Raw genomic sequence first — 21710 nt, 5'->3', positions numbered from 1 at the left:
CAAGTGTATTACCCTCCAGCTCCTAGACATCTACAAGTGTTACATCACAGCTATGTCTTTACGGCAAACGCATCTGTTATAAATCATAGGTGTTGCTATGTGTTTTTCCATATGTACATGCATACAAAAAATTTGGTATGTTTCGTTGTTTGCACTGTGGATGTACTCTAAAGAACCGTGTGGTTTTGGCACATTAACTGGTGTTGATAGTACCCTTAAGGTGAGGTTTGATTGTTCTGAGGAGAAGGTGAGATCATATGCCACATGTTACTCCCGGTCTCAGCAGAATACACTCTTGGACACTCCATCTTAAAGTTATTCACAAATATTTGTTTTGATTTAAATCATGCATGAAATTATTTCCGAGTGTGACGTCAGACCTTTAGTTCATGCATGATGTAACACCAAAGAAAACCAAAAAGATCCACAAGAAAGAAGAAAATAACCTGGCTTGTCGCATGTTATATTTTAGGTATGTTGAAAAGAAATGTGTTTTTTTAAGGAAGAATTAGAAAATACATTTCTTTATTGGATTATATCAAGTGTCTATCAGACTGAAAGTAAACAATTATTTCTAGCTGCTTCTTTACCCGTCTTTAAATCCTCTCCAATCATCCAGGCCTTACGGAGAGCCTGCCACACATGCCGTGGATGTGTAAAGTTTATCATGACCCAAATATCCACATAATAATTTATACAAAACGATATGTAAATCGCCCCACAGATCGCGGTTCTTACTAAAAGAAAACGTGATATTTTAGGCATGTAGGTGAGCTATTATTTTACAGATTAACGCACCGCCCTTGATTTCTAAATTGTAATGTAAACGTTTAACAGTGTCGTGGTCTCATAGTTGAACCATTACATATTTTGTTTTCAAAGTATCTGTGATGATTTAATCTATCGTCCATGATACATGGCTGCACAGGTCCCTGTGGGTGAGTGAGTGAGTTTAGTTTTACGCCGCACTCAGCAATATTCCAGCTATATGGCGACGGTCTGTAAATAATCGAGTCTGGACCAGACAATCCAGTGATCAACAGCATGAGCATCAAAACCGATGACATGTGTCAACCAAGTCAGCGAGCCTGACCACCCGATCCCGTAAGTCGCCTCTTACGTCAAGCATGGGTTACTGAAGGTCAATATTGTAACCCGGACCTTCTCTGGTCCCTGTGGGCGATAAACTGAAATGAAGATTCAAGATACAATATCTGTAAAATGTTTTATTCAAGCTACAGCCATAGAACAACATCTTGCAAGTTCATACTAAAATATTTGATAAAACATGCAATCAATTTGAACAATGAATATAGATAATGTGTGTGTCTTAAACCCACATGCATCATTAACTGAAATAGCAAGCAGACTCGACACAATATATCTGTAGTGAGATGGAGCAGCACAGTCGTAGGTCAGACATTACAACAACATGCAAGCTGAAACGTGGACTCAATTAGAAAATAATAATAAACGTTTTATAGCCTCGCGTGTTCTTTAAATAGTCAATGGTAATTAAAAACGTGAAAGGGCCCTATGGGATGGACAAGTGATGTTGCAGAGGCTTGTGAAGACAGTACAAAAAAAAGTTGGACCAGGAACTCAGTCAATTTTAGACTGAATATTGCCACTCAAAGCAGTGAATTTTGTTTTAGAAAACACATACCAGCAAACAACTGAATGGAATTTGTAAACCTGTAAAACATTGCAATGTCAAGTCCAGGTGTATATTTGTTCTGACACAAACATACATTAAGCGCATAAGTACAAATATAGCAACCTGATGAAACCAGGTTACAAAATAAACGCAGTAGCAGGGAGTGGACGGGAACTATCTGTTTTAGCCCTGATTGGTTCCTGGATGAAATGTATTTAAGGATTGACTGTGTAATGTTTCCGGTTCATGAAGGTATGAACTGAAAGAAATGGAACTGTATATGACTTGCTTACATGCATGTGAAGTAGAAAAGGTTGTACATGTATGTAAGACTGTAATGTTGGAATTCCACGGCTGTCCCTTGAGTTGAAATTAGGAGGTGGGCGTGGTTTAATTTTTATGCTCATTGCTAATTGAAAACATATGACCAATTCAGCAAATCAGAATACTGGAATTACAGGGGCTAGAGATCGGTGATATGATTCAGTGAAATAATACACAACATTACCAGTCAATATGAAAACAGTGGTCATTTAGTGGACATGGCCTTATTTAGGGGTGGGGGTGGAGTATGGAGTGAGTGAGTTAAATGCACCGTCACATCGGCAATATTTCAGAAATATCGTGACGAGACAAAGCCACATACTAATATCAAGCATACTGACATTTATGACGTCCTGTCGTCGAAGGACTATATGATAAAATGATTATCACAATCATCACAATCAATTATCACTATCAATTACGACCACAATATAAAGGGGCTACCAAGTAGCATGGATTCACCTGTACATGGATTCAGTATTCATTGCAAGGTCAACATTATATACTTTCTTGGTGTTCATGGAATGTTAATAGCTCCAGCTTTAACTGTTTTATATTGACCGAAGGATTGTTATGGTATAAGGGAGACAACTATCAAAAACTATTCGCTCGGGATTCATGCTATACGTGTAAGAAAGGGAAATGTCCTCCAATGTATTAACTGGCTGGAAAAATGACCGTGTTGTTCACATTCAGTATCGGTGTAAAACAATAGGACTGTCTGCAGCTATCTAGACATTGCAAAGTAGTGTGATAGACACATGTAAATGTGATTAATGGTAATACTTCCTCTACTATCTACATCATCAGCATCGGAACATCTAGCAACAGACAAGCGTGTGACTGAGGGTCCGTGTTGTCCATCACACATTTACTATTAAAGCAAGATATATGAGCAGCAGTGAAAATCTTGCAGTAGGTCCTCTGTCCTGCCTCTATGTGTTTAGTGAGTGAGTGAGTTGAGTTTTACGCCGCACTCAGCAATATTCCAGCTATTGGCGGCGGTCTGTAAATAATCGAGTCTGGACCAGACAATCCAGTGATCAACAGCATGAGCATCGATCTGCGCAATTGGGAACCGATGACCCCCTCTATGTGTTTAGACATTGTAAGTGTTCACGTGACCACCACCGGCTGTCTTGGTGGATGGGATACGAGGAGATGCATATTTTGACATGCAAGCTGACTGACTGACCTTTCAGTGATTACAGGTCATATTGTCCAGCAATGCTGTCACCTGAAGGAGGGCAGCATCATCTATTCTTTTGTAACACCATGCCAGCCCTTATTTATGTTGATTTCGTGAAAATCCCTACCTGTCTGACCTCCTTGTTTCGAAACACTTCCTATTTCTAGCTATAGGGAATGCAAATTTACATCCACGAATGCCCCCCCCCATAAAGGATGTTTCCAAATACTGTATCCATATTATGCCTTTCTGCTATGTTTAAAAAACCAATATTTCAATTTTATGATCGTCATTCTAGAAGTATACTTCAGCTTGATAACAGTATAAGCAATCGAAACGACGTTCCATGCAATAAACAAAGAAATACAAATAAAAATAGTTCAGTTCTGTGACACTCCAAGTATTTCAGTTCATTCAGAAAAAAAGCTGCTGATACCACGAACAAAGGTGTCCATTATTGATCTGAAGTCCATACGGGAACATACAGGCTTGGGGTAAATTAACCGGTCAAGTCTATTCATTGATATTCATTATGTTTAATTCAAAAACGGATATGTCCCACATCTATGGCGTGGATGGTGTACTATTCTTCTTGCATTTCATAGGAAGTTTTGGCTTATCTTCATTTGACGTCCATCCTATTCACGATGAGGAGGAATACAAGGTTCACAATATTTCAGATATACAGTGGAACTATACCATCATACGGGCATTCTCATCTCGAGAATTAACCAGTCCTTTTTCTTTCAGTTACTGCATGAAACTATCACGTTGTACTAGGAGGTGGCACACGTCACCACCCTTTGTCGCCAGCATGGTCGGTGTTTCAGCATGCTTGTTCCTGGCGTTGATGTCCACATTCTTCAGAGAGAGGACATACTTCACTATATCAACATTTCCTCCCTCAGAAGCATGATGAAGGATGGTGTTACTGTCATCATCCACTGGTGTTGCAACAGCTCCTTCTTTCACGAGCAAGTCAAATATTTTTTTATCCTCCATCCTTGCTGCCATCATCAGAGGTGTCCTACTGCACTGATCGCGACTGTTTATGTCCAGCTTGTCCAGCTCGAGGACACGGCTCACAATATTCACATGTCCCCCCCAGACAGGCCGAATGGAGGATGTTGTAACCAGCATTATCAACTGCAGAGAGATCAGCCCCTTCAGTCACAAGTAGGTCGAAGATATTTTCATGTCCTTTGCATACTGCCGCCTCCAATGGAGTCCTCCCGAACTTTCCTCTACCATTGATGTCTACAGCACCATGTGAGGGGATGTAGTCCACAATCTTCACATTCCCATCCCAACAGGCGAGTCGCAGGATGTTGTTTCCATCTCTGTCTACTTCAATAGGAAGACCCCCTTTACTTACAAGTAACTGAAATATGTCCTTATTCCCTCGACAAGCTGCACACATCAATGGGGTTCTCCCGTCCCGCCATCTACTGTTGATGTCCACCATAATCTTTGAGACGACATGTTTCACCATTGTCGAATGCTCTCCATAACAGGCCCAGTGAAGGATGTTGTTACCACCATTGTCCACAAGTTTCAGATCAGCTCTTTTCTTCACAAGTAAGTCAACCAGTTCTCTGTGTCCCCTACTTGCTGCCCACATTACTGGTGTCATGGCTTCGTTCCCTTTCTTGTTGATATCGTCGATGCTGTGCTCAAGGATGTCTCTGACTCGCTATATGTTCCCTTCCTTGCAGGCGTCATGGAGGTCAGTGTCCGCTGTAACACCAAGGTCATACTGATGATCATATGTATCTTACAAACCAGCAACACTTGAAACGAACCAGTCCAAATGAGTACATGAGAAGTTTTCAGTATGGTGGAATTAAACATGTGTCCTGAGGACGTTGTGTGTTGTTGACCGCTGGAACACAAAGGTCATACTACTGGTCACATGACACATCTTAATAATTTGCAACGAGGCTTTCATCAGGTATATAATGAGTTGATACATACAATTTTAGAAGTGGAAAAGAAAAAGTAAGTAGAAATTGTTAAACAATGTCAATAACACTAGCACCAAGTTCCCCAGGGATATATAATACCTTGCTAGCTATTCTCGAAACGTTTGTAGCCCTACGAACTTTTTAAGCCCATTCTTAACACATTGGCTACGATCAAAGAAAAGCATTCTTAAGGCTACGAACGTTTCGAGAATAAGGCCCCCCGAACGCCACAGGATTGAACGTAAAGGGCGAAATGGCCGTGATTAATATACGAATGGATCACTAAATTTCAGTAATGACACCACCTGATCACGAATAATAATATAATCTTGCCCTGCCGGTAGCATCCAAAACGCACATTGTGAATAAAAAGGGACGTAATTTAATCGTCAATGGTACCCCTGTTATAGGATGGCGGCAGGGAAATAAACCAGACAAACAAAAGACTTTATTGAAACACAAAGGACTACTGGTGGTCACACGTATCACATAGAAGGCAACCTTGGAACATAACCATCTCAGTGAATGAGAGAACAAACGTTAATGAATGCCCCAGAACGCAATATTATCAATAATTAATTAATAACTAGACACTTAAAGTGAATCCCACATTGGACGTAGTTCGATCAGCGAGTACTAACACTGCCTGTGTCATCATGATCAGTTGTACAAAATCAGCACCAAGTTTTCACCCCAGTTCTTCTGCCATTCATGCAACTGCATGGTCCTGGACTGACATTTCCACAAGACAACGGTGCACCCCATACTCAAGGTTTGACACACAGCTTTTTATGTAACGCCGGTGTTAGTGTCATGAGCTGCCCTGCCCGTTTCTCAAACTTGACATCGATGGGACACATTTGGGATGCCCTGTAATTCAACCCCAGACTTTCCATGAAATTGAGCAAGAAATTCCTGCCATCTGAATATGATGACAAACATGAAAACCAGAGTACTTCTCTGAACACCCATCTGGTCTGAAAACACAGCTCAACTGTTTTAGACATATTGTAACACATTTGCGATACTGATTTAAAGTAATGATTTCAGTCCGGTGTTCTTACCGCCATCAACGATCAGCTTTTGATCCTGACCGTTCAAATCATCCTAACCTGAAAATAGGAAAAAACTTTCAAAGGAACTAGGATTTTCTACTTCAGGACGATATTTTACACAACATTTGGCAATGCTATGGAATCATCCTTTACAGATGTGGATACTCTGTTTCAGCTTCCCTTTATTCCATTTGTTCAAGTCTTCTAGTTATCTGCCGTGATATCGGTTACTTAGGGAACTCAAGGTGCTGCCTCTGTGCTCCCAGCACGACATGCTCTTCAATGTTTTTAGAATTTATACAAATCTGAAAACGTTATTCTTGTGTAAAATGAGGAAGGTGTAGATTGGCAGTCACAATTGTCACAACGTTGTTCATTAGGTTGAACTGACAGTTGACACACTCTAGAACACCGGACACGTTATAATATCTCTAATCCTGTATACCAAATTTACACTTCTCTTACTGGAAATCCATTTCTGGTGTCCCCCGCCGTGATGTTGCTGGAATATTGCTAAAAGCGGCGTAAAATCCTCTCAAACCACCCCCCCACCCCACCCCATACAACAGCTGCCCATTACCAAGTTAACAAAGTTGAGTTGAGTTGGCTTTACGTCACATCCGCATTGTTCCAGCCATAAAGTGAAGAGAACGAGTCTGCATTAATACACATTGTAAGTCAATATTAGTTTTATTTCAAAACATATAGTCATTTCATTGTCATTTAAAAGCAGAGAATGTCATAGCACTAAATTTAAAAGCAGGCAATTCGTTAGTCAGTTTACTCAGTTACAATTTATGATATAGATCAACTTCCCTCAGGCAGTTCACTATCAGTTGAGCGCTCACGTGGGAGAACAGATCTTTCAGATTTGTTGCATGATAATGTGAGTCCCTTGCAGACGATAAGTCCACACAGTCAAGCAGAATATGCTTGATGGTGAAAACTTCATCGCAAGAGACACATATGGGGGGTCCATCCCCATCTGTTTTCAGCAGATAGTCATGTGTAAACCGACTGTGGCCAATACGACATCGTCGTAAAATTACCTCATCACGTCTTGACTGACAACCCAAGTAGGTATAACCAATTGTTGGTTTCAGTTTATGAAGTTTGTTTCTTCCTATTTGAGTGTCCCACCTTTATTGCTTGAGGTCTCGAGTGTAACTTTTGATAGTGGGTTTGAAATCACTGTACGGGATCAGCAGTGGAGACAAGGGCTTGTCAAGAGCTGCTTTAGCTGCAGCATCGGCTTTTGTGTAGCCTGCTATGCCGACGTGACCCGGCAACCAGCAGAGGACGATGTCACATTGGCCAGTAGAAAGGTCGTTGTAAAGTTTTGAAATGTCCAGGATGATTGGGTGACTTGAAGTAACATTCTGAAGTGCTTGAAAGCAAGATAATGAATCTGTACAAACAATGAAGTTTTTGGAGTGATTCTGCTGTTTAATGTAGTCAAAGCTGAGAAGATAGCTTTGGCCTCAGTGGTAAAAATGGAACTGTTGTCGGGAATCCTAGAGGAGACAGTCTTTAATCCAATGACTGTAGCACTGGCAACTTGGCCATCGTCCTTGGACCCGTCTGTGAAAATGGATCTATGGGTGTTATACTTAGAGCGTAACTGTTTGTATTCCTGTTGGAATACGGAAGGATTTGTTTCAGACCTTTTGAGTTTGGTGAGGGTAAGATCGACCCGTGGTTTCACCATTTGCCACACTGGTGAAGACAGGAGTCGGTAAGGTACAATGATATTGAGATCGATTTTAGCTGCAGATATGTGTGGTTGAATTCTGATTCCAAGTGGTGGAACCAGGCTTAGCAGATTAGGAAACAGGTTTTCATAGAGAGGGGTGGAAAACACAATTGTATGCTGGATTGGACTCAGTTGAACGTAATTTAGTGATATACTGCAGTGAAGGTTTAATGCGGCATTGTTTAAGGGAAGGTTCGTTGGCCTCCGCATATAGACTGTCTACCGGAGAGGTTCTGATAGCTCCCAAGCAGAGCCTCAGCCCTTGGTGGTGCATAGAATCTAATTTTTTAAATTGCTTTTGCAGGCTCCACCATAGACAATGAATCATGCCTTGTGGATCCATGGTGCTTCCACTGGTGACATGTCACGTGACCGTGAGGAAGCGTTTGGGAAACTCCTTTTTTGTGTCAGTTGGAGATGGAGTGACCTCCATATCCAGAGGTCCAAAGGAGTTGTGGACCTCGAGGGGGACCTCTGAAGGAGAGCTGGTTTTGGGTTTGGGGTTTGGCAGTTGCTCATGCTGCTTTAGTCTTTCTAGTTTATTTCCTTTCATCTTTTGACGCACCTTTTCCGTTTCTGGCTTTGGAATTGGTTCTGGTGTTTGTGATTCTGATGTTTTGACGTTTGGTTTTGGAGATGAAGTGGTTGAGATAGGCTGAGAAGAATTGACCCATGTCAGATCGGTCTGGCACGAGATACTTGCAGTAGTGGCACAGGGACGGGAGACAGCAGCAGAGTAAGAGATGGTTGAAGAGGATACAGTTAAACTTGTAACCCTCTTCTTCGCTTCATGAAATGAGATATTTTCTTTGTGTTTGATCCTTATGAACTCTGATTCACGACTTCTATCCATGTCCAAACTTTTGGCAGTTGTAGCACTGGAGTGGATTAGGTACATGGACCTCCACACCAATGCTGCAATAACCGGCTCTAATTGATTCAGGAATCTTCGATCGGGCGAAAGTAAAGAGGTAGGTATTTGTTGGTTGAACTACACCTTCCTTCTTGATAGTGAATCTCTTCACATCTGTGACAGACTGCTGGGAGAGTTCGTGGACAATTTGTTCCTCAGTCGTGTCAGGCAGGCATCGAGCTCTGTCCTGTACAATGCCTCTACACGTGTTCAGTGTCTTGTGTGCTAAGACAACAACCTTTACATTGACAGACTCTGGTAGTTTCAGTAGATAGAGGGATTGCTCTCTCCGAGCACATTCCACTAATAGAGAGCCGGACCTGAGCTTTGTGACATTGGCAACCTCTCCACAGATACCAGAGATACCCAGCGTAACCACCTCGTGTTATTCCGGGACAAGCCGAATAGCGACTCGTGCCCCTCGGAAAGGATTTCATATTGGCGTAGGAACATCAGAACTACTTCAAACAGGAACGACAACTCTATTCCTGTTTGATTCCAATGGTACTTAATATCACCGAAGTACTCATACATTGTATTACTGTTTTCGTCTTTCCTTATTTATTTTAAAGAGCTACACCTCCTTGATACAACTAAAAGAAGGAGAAAAACATATTTGTTAAAGACATATTCTGACGTAATTATTACCAGATGTTCACTTTCAATCGCATGATTCTTATTAAAATAGCCAGCACAATTCTGTTAGCTACGTTCATAGTACATTCAATATGAAGATATATATTTTTCATGATGTTTTAAACAATAACATTATGCCATAAACGAATTAAGTAGTCAGGACTATTTTTATGAAAGCGCCACAACCATTACGCGCGTTCTGATTGGTTTGTCATATTTTCGCACAAAACAAGCATTGAGACGGGGACGAGTCTCCTTGGAAGTTACGGAAAGGGGCGAGTGGTTACGAATGAGTCTGTGTGTGTTCTGCGACCCTTGTCAACAATGTGGACTCTACACGGACTTTGGTCTCATGTTCATATCCGGGGTCGTTTAAAGTAAAACATGTGACTGGATAAAACGTAGTTCACTACAGAACTCATTCTGAAGAATAGAAGAGGTAGTTTAGATTAACAATAGTTTTAAGCATTAGACAAGTAAATCTGGTCAAGTTTCTGCTATATTTATATCTGAGTTTCATTCATAATAGTTGGAAAAGAATTTGTGAAAAGTCAGTTTGGTGGGTGTTATGGAGGACTATGATGCATTAGGGGTGAAACGGTGCGCTGTTACCACGGTACGGTACGTATTGCGGTACGAAACCTTCGGTTCAGTTCATTTCGGTTCGGTGTATGAGATATGATCATAATGCAGAAAATTCACAAGAGCTATAACTTACAGAAACACTTAGATTTTGACAAAATGATTCAATTTCTATAAATTTTAGAAAAGGTGAAAAAAAAGATTAATAAAATGACGGTGCAAAAACCGAACATACTGATTTTTTTATCCCCTGCAACACGTTTTAAATGCGCTCCGTCTGTGCACAAACGTCTTTTCCTGAGCAGAACTGAGCAGAAAACTGTTCACTATTTCTTTACCAAACTTGGCACATGGATAGGTCTGGTGGTGTACTGGTGCCTTTTGGTAGTTAGTGTATTTCTGTATAATATATTATTTGCGTTTCCATGCCAACAAGTTTGGCTCCAATGAATTTGGTAGTAGTGCTCCTTTCTGGAGCAAAACCCTTTCAATACTCTTCTTCCACTTTGCCATATACACAAACATTTCACATAATCTTAACTAGTAGACATAATCATGAAGAGTATTTGGCCATTGCGGGGGGATGTTGATAACTTTGTCTTCTTGTTTCTACTAATACCACAATATACCGTTTCACCCTATGATGCTTTTGGGGTGAATGAGCTGGTCACAGTGTTATTTGTATATTAATGTAAGCTTAATAAACACGACATGCAGTGTATGTTCCTACCAGTGATGGATCCGTGTGGGACTTGATGATGGGTTGCCACAGCAACATCAGGATCTGGTCCCCATTGATTGTTTACAGATAGCCATCTCACAGCTGGAATATTGCTGAATCAGGTTGTAAACAACAAACACACTCATTAGACATTTACTACAGTACATGATTGTGCTTCATATGAAGATGTCAGCTTGTAAGTATCATCATCATCATCATCATCATCATCATCATGACATTTTAATGTATTCTGTATTTTTGTTCCTGACCAGGTGCCTGGCCAGTTCTGATAGATGACTTTGTAGAATATGCAAGACCATTAGTTGACGGGCCACGGAGTACAACAGTATAACCTACGTCTTGTTTGTATAGCCACTTTTTTATTGACTCCTAGAACTATACATAGATGACTGTACCCTCCAGGTCACGTGACAGTCATGTGATCTCGTCATGTGATGTTGGTATGTGACTTACCCATGTGATTCTACATGAAGGGCAATAGGAAGGATGTTAAATGACAAACCGCTTGTGATTGGTCAAATCTGATCATGTGACCGAGTCAGGTGTTAATTATGGAATCAAGCACGATCTAGAGTTGAGCGGGCTGCTGACAGGTAACTGACGATGAAGATTACAGTAAACATTCGCCGTGATGACTCTGAGGGAGGAATTCCGGAGAGTGAAGAGCTGAATGTGGTACTGATATTGGACATAGTGTACAGTTACTGACCTCCTTGTTGGAGCTTTTGATCTACGAAAACAGCTATCTGATGAGTGATGCTTGTTGTAATACAACTGTAGACGCCCATGTGTAAGATATGTAATATATGTACAATGATTCATCTCCAGATGATCTCCGTGCTGTCATCCCTGTTGTCTGCCTCCGATGTACATGTAAACGACACGAGGCGACAACAGAACCAGTCTATCTCTAGTTATCAGTGCCGCACACAAGGAGACATTTGTCTGCCTCCGATGTACATGTAAACGACATGAGGCGACAACACAACCAGTCTATCTCTAGTTATCAGTGCCGCACACAAGGAGACACTTTGGCTTGCTATGTATTCAGTTCTCTAGCTGTGGGGGATATAATCTTGTTGTTTTTCCTATTACTTTGCCAAAGCTTTAAGTATATTGTGTTGTGCCACCAGCTTGGGGTGTTAATCACATGCAACAAAACAAGTTTGTCCTGAAAAACATGTTCATGATTTGTAACCTGCGGCCACCACCATGGACCTTTAACACACACTTTCACCTGGACCCTCAGCCTGTCAGTGACCTTGACCTTGCCAACCTTTCAAGGGTCCCAGGAGGAAATATGAGGGTCCTGTAAAGTAAGGAAATATTGTAGCATACTGTTCCCTTTGATTATAGGATGACATTAATTGAAGGAACTTTATCATTTCTTTTCAAGACTTTTGTACAGTAAATATTATTGTGTCCTTTGAGATGAAATGTGTTTTTCTGCATCTGTTTCTGTGTTGCATCAATCTGATAGTGACACTACTAAGTCGAAATTTCTAGGTTTCTGATGTGAAATAGGCTATGCTGTAGATCCCTCTCATACAGTACTGATAGTGCTATAGACCTGAGAGATAATTCTTTCTTAAAACAAATGTCTTACAAGATAATCCAACTCAGCTCTCTGGCTCAGTCAGACGAGTCAGGAATTATCCCAGTGTTCCAAGCTGTGTGCCCTACGCAGGTAAATTAGGAAAGATCATTATTTTGTTCAGTGTAGGGATTATATGAAGGTTTAAGTTCAAAGGCTTTTTATCTTGAACACTTTACTTTACATTGAATGCAATGGTCCTGTTTTCAGTGAAAGCCACCTTTACAAATACATAGGGTTGGTTAAACAGTAATACCAAGTGTGAAGTCTGTAATCTCTGTTCCGACACTTGTTGCCGACCCGGACCCCAATATCGGCCTGGAAGCAGGTGTAGTACCTGGGTGCTTGAAGTTTCTAGGGTTTGGAAGAAATGATACTTCTAGATTCAGTTGTCTAGAGCCTTGCAGACTGGAGTCTGTCCCTATCTGAGAGCAGACGTCTTCAATCTGTCATACTGCTGACCTCTTCAGTAGTCTGGGTTTTCATTCAAGTAGGGTGGTACGGAAACTCTTGCTGAACGAGTTTCATTTGCTGTGTTGATGTTCCTGTTGTTATGTATATTGTTTATTCTTTTCCAGGATGAATTAAAGAGTAGCGGTTTATTAGTACAGTAGTATTTGCCCGGTAGTATTCACATATAGGTTGGCAGCCTTGGTTTACTACTTGTTTTACATACCGGTAAGTGTAAGCAGCCATGGGTTGTAGTCTCACTCCAGGGGAAGCCTTGAGACTGGAATTTATGTTTCACGGAGTCCCTCACCTTTAGTCTTATGGCGTTTGGGATTAAACATCGAGGTCTGTTGTCATGTATAAGTTTGTTCTTAAAGATCACTTTACATTGTGCACTTATTTTTGTATCTATTCAGGGCTTGTTACTGATTTGTTGTTATTTATTATTCATGATCAACTACTGATCTAAAATGAATAGATTTGTTTGAGAACGATTCTTTAGATTACTTTCAGTTGATAACTCTGTCCAGTAAAGTTAATGGAATTCCTTGTCCAACATTTCAGTGTACCCATGGCAACTGTAGGTGAAAGAAACGAGAGTCTTCATATTTGTTTTTAACAGTAAAGTGATAAATATTAACAGATTGCCACTGCTGCCAACTCATACCTGCCTGTAACTGTTCACACCAAAGGTATGTTTTACAGGTAACAGATATCTACATGTCAACTCGTCGTATCTGTAACTGTTCACACCAAGGGTATGTGTTACAGGTAACATATATCTACATGTCAAGTCATACCTGTCTGTAACAGGTATGTTACAGGTAACAGATATCTACAGGTCTGTAAGTTACAGGTAACAGATATCTACATGTCAAGTCATACCTGTCTGTAACAGGTATGTTACAGGTAAGAGATATCTACATGTCAAGTCATACCTGTTACAGACAGGTATGTTACAGGTGCGTTCGAGTGAATTTGTACTAGGGACCATGTGATGCACTCTGAGCAAGTTCAAGAGGACCTCTCGGGGCACAGCAGCATCTGGGTCTATTGTGTAGTCTGAGACCCTGCTGCTGTTGCCACGTCCTTGTCCTTGTTTATTTCTCCTTCGTGTGAGTGAAACAGAGAATTAGAAACACTACTGCATTTACCTCCCACCTTTGTTTTTGTATACCTAAATTTAGTTATTTCTAAGTCAAGGTGGGTTTTTTCATTATATGTTTGCGTTAATAGTTTGAGATCAATATTGTTACAGAAAATTATTATTTTGATACAAAAAGTGTCCGATTCATACAAGAGACTCATATCACAAGGGTTGTTTTAAATGCACTATAATATATTGTAAATAATGCTTTGCCAATATATATATTAAAATACAAAATATGAATAACTGATTTTGTTGTTACTAAGTTGAGTGCTTCATGGTGATTGAGACCCAGTGCATCAAGTGTTAACATCAGTGTGTAGTTCTGTATCAGTACAGGATATGCCCTTCTCATGAACACCTGGTTTACCTGCCACTATTTAGTCTTTGATGGTTCTGTATCAGTACAGGACATGCCCTTCTCATGAACACCTGGTTTACCTGCCACTATTTAGTCTTTGATGGTTCTGTATCAGTACAGGACATGCCCTTCTCATGAACACCTGGTTTACCTGCCACTATTTAGTCTGATGGAATCTGTTTCAACTGGTTGTTCTCTTGAGTTGACAGTTTGATGAGTAAAACTCATGAGATGAGATCATGCCAAGGTGAGTAAGAAAATGGGGAACAGCTCAGACCCATCAGATATCTAACTTTGGTCAAGTACACTGCTTAGTGCAGTATTTAACCACATCTCAGACCCAGCAGATGTCTGTCTAACTTTGGTCAAGTACACTGCTTGGTGCAGTATTTAACCACAGCTCAGACCCAGCAGATGTCTGTCTAACATTGGTCAAGTACACTGCTTAGTGCAGTATTTAACCACAGCACAGACCCATCAGATGTCTGTCTTACTTTGGTCAAGTACACTGCTTAGTGCAGTATTTAACGACAGCTCAGACCCAGCAGATGTCTGTCTAACTTTGGTCAAGTACACTGCTTAGTGCAGTATTTAACCACAGCTCAGACCCAGCAGATGTCTGTCTAACTTTGGTCAAGTACACTGCTTAGTGCAGTATTTAACAACAGCTCAGACCCAGCAGATGTCTGTCTAACTTTGGTCAAGTACACTGCTTAGTGCAGTATTTAACCACAGCTCAGACCCAGCAGATGTCTGTCTAACTTTGGTCAAGTACACTGTTTTGTGCAGCGTTTAACGACGGATTGAGCTGAGATTAAAATATCTCCCAAGCCTATCTAATGTTAAGCACTATTCAGTGAAACTCTTGTGTAATATATTAAATACAAATAATGAGGATAATTTACGAGCACTTGCCATTTTCCTCAAAAATGTATTTCTATTGAGATGTAAATGGAAATAGAAATATTGCTGTATTGTTCACCACGTGACATGTGTTCTATCAAATACAATTGTAATTTAGGCTATGAGGCCGAAATACTGAAACAATATATATCATTCAACGACAGCTCAGACCCAGCAGATGTCTGTCTAACTTTGGTCAAGTACACTGCTTAGTGCAGCATTTAGCGACATAACCAGTTGTTACGTCATCAAGGTGTCTGCAGCCATTTGATTTATACTACATCAGGGATGAAACATATTAAGTTGTTCACTGGTCACGAGGGGAGCATGGATAGATGTACCCTCTGTTTTTTTATGTTCCATGAGCCTGAACATAATAGGACATATAATTGTGTTGCTGTGAGTTACTGAGATTGAATAACTGGGTTAAACTTAGTTCACATTGCCCTTGTTTCATAAATATCACCCAGAACCAGGAGATACTCGATCTGCGAATTGTGCTGACATGGCCTTACAACCATTGATTCATCAAGCACATGGGTGACATCCTCTTAACGGGTCAATATCACCCAGAAAGTTTGAGACCCAACCATTCATCAGCTGTCAACTCTAGTTTAATAGTCTCAGGTCACAGGGTGTAGGGAGATATAAATCAACAAATCTGTAATTAGTTTGAATTATACAAGGTTCAAAATACAAAACCTGACAAAATGTGTTAAGTTCATAAAGCGTTTTATTTCTCAAATATTCGTGCCTTGTCCCTGCAACATACAAACACACATCAACAACACACACCACGTGATGCAGGCAAGATACAACACGACATCAACAACACACACCACGTGATGCAGGCAATATACAACACGACATCAACAACACACACCACGTCATGCAGGCAAGATACAACACGGAAACAACACACACACTACGTTAGGCAGAGTCTAACAATTTACATGTCTCCACATTTACACCAGGTGACAGCACGGCCACTTGAGACATGTCACCACTTACAGACATTCACCCAGTCACCATGACAACGTGTGGTATGGATTTACAACACGACGTTTCTGGGCTACATCTTGCCGCCCTTCATCAGGTGAATGCCCATCCCTTCATCTGATAAAGGGGCACGAAGTAGCCCAGTAGCGCCAGCCTATAATTGTTTTATTACAGTACAACCAGAAATTATTGAGAATTGAAAGATTGTAATTTTTATATATTTTTCACTCATTACTCACGTATTAAATGTGAATATTAGCAAAACATAACTCCAGATTCAAAGACAGGTGAACAGTTAGTATTTAGTCAAGTCACCATGGGCAGCAATGTAGGCTTCAATGCAGCGGGGCATACTACTGATCAAAGAAGTTAGAAAGTCGTGGTCCATGCTGTCCCAATATCGGACCACCTCTTCTTTCATTTCAGCAATATTTGTCAGATTTTTCTTATTGACACTTTTCTTCATAAGTCCCCAAACATTTTCTGTTGGATTTAGGTCAGGGCTATAGCTTGGCCAATCTAATAATGTCATATTTTGGGTCCGAAACCAGGCCTGTGATTGCTTTGAACGATGTTTTGGGTCGTTGTCCTGCTGGAAAATCCTAAAATTTCCATAGAACACGTGAGCAGATGGAAGTACATGTCCCTCGAGAATATCTGTGTACCGCTCACTGTTCATATTCCCTTCAAATACACAGAGGGGCGTTGCCCCTAATACAGATATGCAACCACACACGATAAATTTCGGACTGTACTTTGGGCGCTCATACAAAGGTTTTTCAGTTTGTTTGGTCCAGAATTTCAGTGTATTAGGAAACAACCACACAGGACTTTCATCTGAGAAAATCACATTGTCCCAGTTAAAATTTCTATGCTGTAAGCACCAATTCAACCGTCGCTCCTTTTGTTCAGGTTTCATGATCGGTGATGGAATTCCTCGACTTTTCTGCCAACCCATTGCATGCAGCTCAGTTCTAATTGTCTCCTTATAGACAGCCACAGTTCCTCTATCAATCATATCCAGCCTTACGTTTTCTAAACTCCTTCGTTTGTTTTTAGAAACAAGAATACCAAGCCGCCTCCTGTCACCGACAGTTAATTTTCTGGGCCTACCTGCGCCTCCCTGGTGCTCAGTGCCATATCCATTTGCAATATTTTTCAAAACACGATAAACAGTGGATAAAGGGATGCCTGTTCTACTTGAAATCACTTTAGCTGATCTGATGTCCTTGTTATAATACTCTAAAATCAACTTCCTCTTCTCTAAATCATCCATACTGAGGATCACTGAAAATGTCGTCTGCTAGCAAGTAAACAAAGGGGGATAACTCTTCAAAAACTAATGAAAAAGGATTAACGGAGTGGAGTTGTCTCTCTTGAATGAAACCAAGCACTTGATACCTGGTCAAGGTTGTTTATACTAGAAATCCAATTAAACATATTCCTAAAATTCTCAATAATTTCTGGCCATACCATATGTAATTACCGAAAATCTAAATTATTCTAAAATCCAAAACATGTCCATTTAGTCAAGAAAAGGAATTTTATTTTCACTACAAACCAATAACGTTATGTCAGCAATACTGTGACATGTAAACAATAGAATGACGTCATAGCTTGACGTGAATGACGTCATAGCTTGAAGTCATATTAACTCAGGTCAATATCACTTTTGGTCGGACCTAAAAAAATATGCTTGCATAATAAAACAAAATGATGACATTAAGTTACGAAATAAATACAGTAGCAGGGAGTGGAAGGGAGCTATCTGTTTCAGCTCTGAATAGTATTTGAGTTCAGTATGTTATTGTGTTGAAGAAATTTTTTGTGAAAATCCGCGTAGGACATAAACAATAACATAAGGATTCAAATCGTTTGAATATATAAGTCGCAAAATTATTTCAGAGACTGCTTATTTAACCAGTAACATTACAAAAGATTTGTACAGATACAAGATCAGTGACAATGCAATACAGCCCCGCCCATTATCAGCCAATCGGGAAACAGTAGTCAGTAAGTGGGCGTGGCCGGTAATACACTGGAACTGTAGATGAATGAAGATAAATGTAAACGAATTTCAACTGTTACTCGACTATTCAACACCATCTACATTCCGATTACAAGCAAACCTATCTAAAGTGGCAGATAATTGTAACTTGGCAGTGCAATCTAAACCATTATGTTCCACCTCCGGGTGATAGGGTCACTGGAGGATCGTCAATCCCTGTCAGACATGATGTTATCCACAGCCCTGTTACACTTCAAACAAATCTTGACTTTGCACATAAATAGAACTTAACAATACTGAGAAGGTAGCATTATATGAGAAACTAAAAATGAAACACCATTTGCTATGTGTGCTCATGAGTTTCGCATGTACGAGTATAGTAACCTCGCTTAATTACCCCGCTCGTTGTTTAAACATTGATTGATCAAGGGTAGTATGAATCATTTAAATTATATTAAACACACATATCAATTATTTAAACATCCATCATTTGCATACACTTTGATTGCAGACATAAATGATAAAAAGACAGTACGTGCACGCGCATTACGTTACTTCCACCAGCCTGACTATTTGTAAATTGTTTTTTTAACATTTATTGAACGCATGGTGTCTGAACGTTACTATATTTTATTATATGACGGGTAGATTTCCGTCCTTCTTATTGGCCCATTTGGTCACATGACAGCTGTGACGCTAAGCGATGTCAACCTCGAGGTTGATATAACAATCCAAGCACCTCCCGTGGCTGAAAATAGATTTGGGATATTCCAGCTGTGAACTCCGCACTGCTGAAATTGAGACTTGAAATATTTGAACTGTGATATTTTAAAGATGTTGAAATGTTATTGACTGTTGAAAGATATCAAAAAGATTGTGATAATAAACAAGTGGGGTGGGCGTTGGTGTGTCCAGCAATTTTGTAGATGAAAACGTACTCTCTCCAAAAGGAAAAGCATATAAGAATTTGAACTAATTTGTTTTCTTTATTGTGATACATGTCTTGGTTTTAATAATCAACGAAATGCAATGAAACTTCGCATAGGTAATGTCCCAATATCGATGTTTGGTAGGGTCTCGGACAAAATCGGATAGAGGATCACACAAAGACGCTAGTTGGTGCTGAAGTTAGTACCTAGTGTGGCCACCATTGGCGTACAGTACTGCGCGTCATCGTCTCGACATCGAATGAATCAGTCCCTGGATCTGATGTAGCTGAATTGCAGTCCACCCTGCCTGTACTGCATGGGGGAGTTGTTGAAGGGTCTGCGGCTGCGGGTGACGCTGTCGTACACGCCTGTCCAGAGTATCCCAAAGATGCTCGATCGGGTTTAAGTCTGGTGACCTGGAGGGCCATGGCAGCACATTGATGTACTGATCCATGAAGAAATCTCTCGTGACACGTGCTGTGTGTAGTCTGGCATTATCCTGCTGGAACAGCTCCCTCTGACGGTTGAGATCAGGAAGCAGGTGTGGACGAAGGATGTCAGCACAGTAGCGTTGCGCAGTCAGGTTGCCTTGGATCATCATCAAATCACTTTTGCCAGTGTAGGACATGTTCCCCCACATCATCACGCTTCCCTTCCGGAATCGGTCAACCTGGGGGACGCAGGCGTCGGCAAAACGTTCATGACGGCGTTTGTACACTCTCATTCTTCTATCTCGTCGTTCCAAGAGAAATCTCGATTCATCACTGAACCAGATTCGACGCCAATTAGCCATAGTCCAGACCTGAACGTTGATGCACCACTGAACACGATGTTGTCGATGTAGCTGATGTGGCACTGGGCCAAAGTACGGTCTTCGTGCTCTCAAACCCGCCTCTCGAAGCCTGTTCCTGACACAGTCTGTGCGGATAAATGTCGTAATCCGGGTATGTGTCTAGCGGTACTGGTGTCTGTAGCTGTACGATGACGTAGGTGATGTACCCGGATGAACCGATCTTGGACTCTTAGTGGTCACTCGGGGTCGTCCACTTCTAGGTCTGTCTTCGACGTAGTTCTACTGGTGATATCTCTCCCAGAGACAAGAAATCGTGCTCTGGTGTACGTTCCTACGACGGGCAACTGCATAAGATGATTGTCCTGCTTCCAGAAGCTTCCAGAAGCCCTACAGCAATATCTCGATTGACGAGACTGAGTCGTGGCATCTTTCGACACTCTCAAATAAAGTGACTAAACAAAAATTAGTGATCGATCTTTTATATCCATGCTGGATGCGTTTAGATGTGATGTTTTCAGACAAAAGCATCATAGGAATCATAAATAAATGAAACGTGTTTGTAAAATCCTCCCTGTACGTATGGATCAAAATTCAAATTTCGTGATGAGTTTCTTTTTTGAGAGAGTATATTAAAGTATAATGCTTAAAATTATGTGAAAGGGGTGGGTGGTGGGGGTGGGGTGTGTGTCATTGATTTTGTACATGGCATGCAGGGGAGGTCACCTACTGCAATCCTTGGATTTACCTGTAAGGTATCGAAAGATTTTGACATTTTCAGTTGGAGAATAAACCCGTTCTTCTCCTTTCGGTTACTGTATGAAGCCACCACGTTTCACAAGCAGGTTGCACACATCACTTCCATTTGCCGCACGCATGGTCGCTGTTTCATTACGCTTGTTCCTGGAATTGATTGCCACTTTCTTCACGTCGAGCAAAAACTTCACTATATCAGGATTTCCTCCCTTAGAGGCAAGATGGAGGATGGTGTTTCTGTCATCATCCACTGGTGTTGCATCAGCTCCTTCATTCAGGAGCAAGTCAAATATTTCTTTATCCCCATTCCTTGCTGCAATCATCAGAGGCGTCCTACTGAACTGACCACGACTGTTTATGTCCACCTTGTCCAGCTTGAGGACACGGCTCACAATATTCGCATGTCCGCCCAGACAGGCCGAATGGAGGACGTTGTCACCAGCATCATCAACTGCATTGGGATCAGCCCCTTTAGTCACAAGTAGGTCGAAGATCTTTCCGCGTCCTCTGTACGCTGCCGCCATCAACGGAGTCCTCCCCGACTGTCCTCTACCATCGATGTCTACGTTATTTAAGAGGATGTAGTCCACAATCCTCACATTCCCACCGCAACAGGCGAGAAAAAGAATGTTGTTTCCATCTGTGTCTACTACAAGTGAAGATAGACCCCCTTGACTTACAAGTAAATGAAACATGCGTATATTCCCATGCCGAGCTGCCCACATCAATGGGGTTCTCTCATCCTGTCCTTGACTGTTGGGGTCTACCATGTTCTTTGACACAACATGTTTCACCATTGCCACAAGCTCCCCATAACAGGCCCAGTGAAGGATGTTGTTACCGACATCATCCACACGTTTCACATCAGCATCTTTCATCACAAGTAAGTCTACCAGTTCTCTGTGTCCCCTTCTTGCTGCCCACATCACTGGTGTCAAGCCTCCTTTCCCTGGCTTGT

At 41.1% G+C, this 21710-nt stretch overlaps 2 protein-coding genes and 2 long non-coding RNA genes across 5 annotated transcripts in view; 1 reads left to right on the top strand and 3 right to left on the bottom strand.

The window, feature by feature from the left end:
• Window positions 1-21710, bottom strand: part of LOC124263534 (cell death abnormality protein 1-like) — a 215522-nt gene that overhangs the window by 28267 nt on the left and 165545 nt on the right. The window lies entirely within an intron of this gene.
• LOC124263541 (ankyrin repeat domain-containing protein 7-like) lies at window positions 3076-21381 on the bottom strand. The gene is made up of 2 exons (XM_046698205.1): window positions 21156-21381; window positions 3076-4267 (listed from the first exon to the last, which is right to left on the bottom strand). The coding sequence occupies exons 1-2, from the start codon at window positions 21274-21276 to the stop codon at window positions 3921-3923; spliced, it is 468 nt and encodes a 155-aa protein (XP_046554161.1). The 5' UTR covers window positions 21277-21381; the 3' UTR covers window positions 3076-3920.
• LOC124263542 lies at window positions 10673-14252 on the top strand. Its single transcript, XR_006894865.1, has 2 exons — window positions 10673-13683; window positions 13716-14252. It is a non-coding gene; the product is annotated as an uncharacterized LOC124263542 (long non-coding RNA).
• LOC124263544 lies at window positions 13472-13856 on the bottom strand. Of its 2 annotated transcripts, none has more exons than XR_006894868.1 (2): window positions 13721-13856; window positions 13472-13641 (listed from the first exon to the last, which is right to left on the bottom strand). It is a non-coding gene; the product is annotated as an uncharacterized LOC124263544 (long non-coding RNA). The 2 variants fall into 2 exon arrangements; XR_006894867.1 differs by having other exon boundaries at window positions 13472-13575.

This window comes from Haliotis rubra, unplaced genomic scaffold (assembly GCF_003918875.1).
Source record: "Haliotis rubra isolate DU_JTF1 unplaced genomic scaffold, ASM391887v1 Scf889, whole genome shotgun sequence".
Taxonomy (NCBI): Eukaryota; Metazoa; Mollusca; class Gastropoda; order Lepetellida; family Haliotidae; genus Haliotis; species Haliotis rubra.
This window is presented reverse-complemented; position numbering and strand designations above follow the sequence as displayed.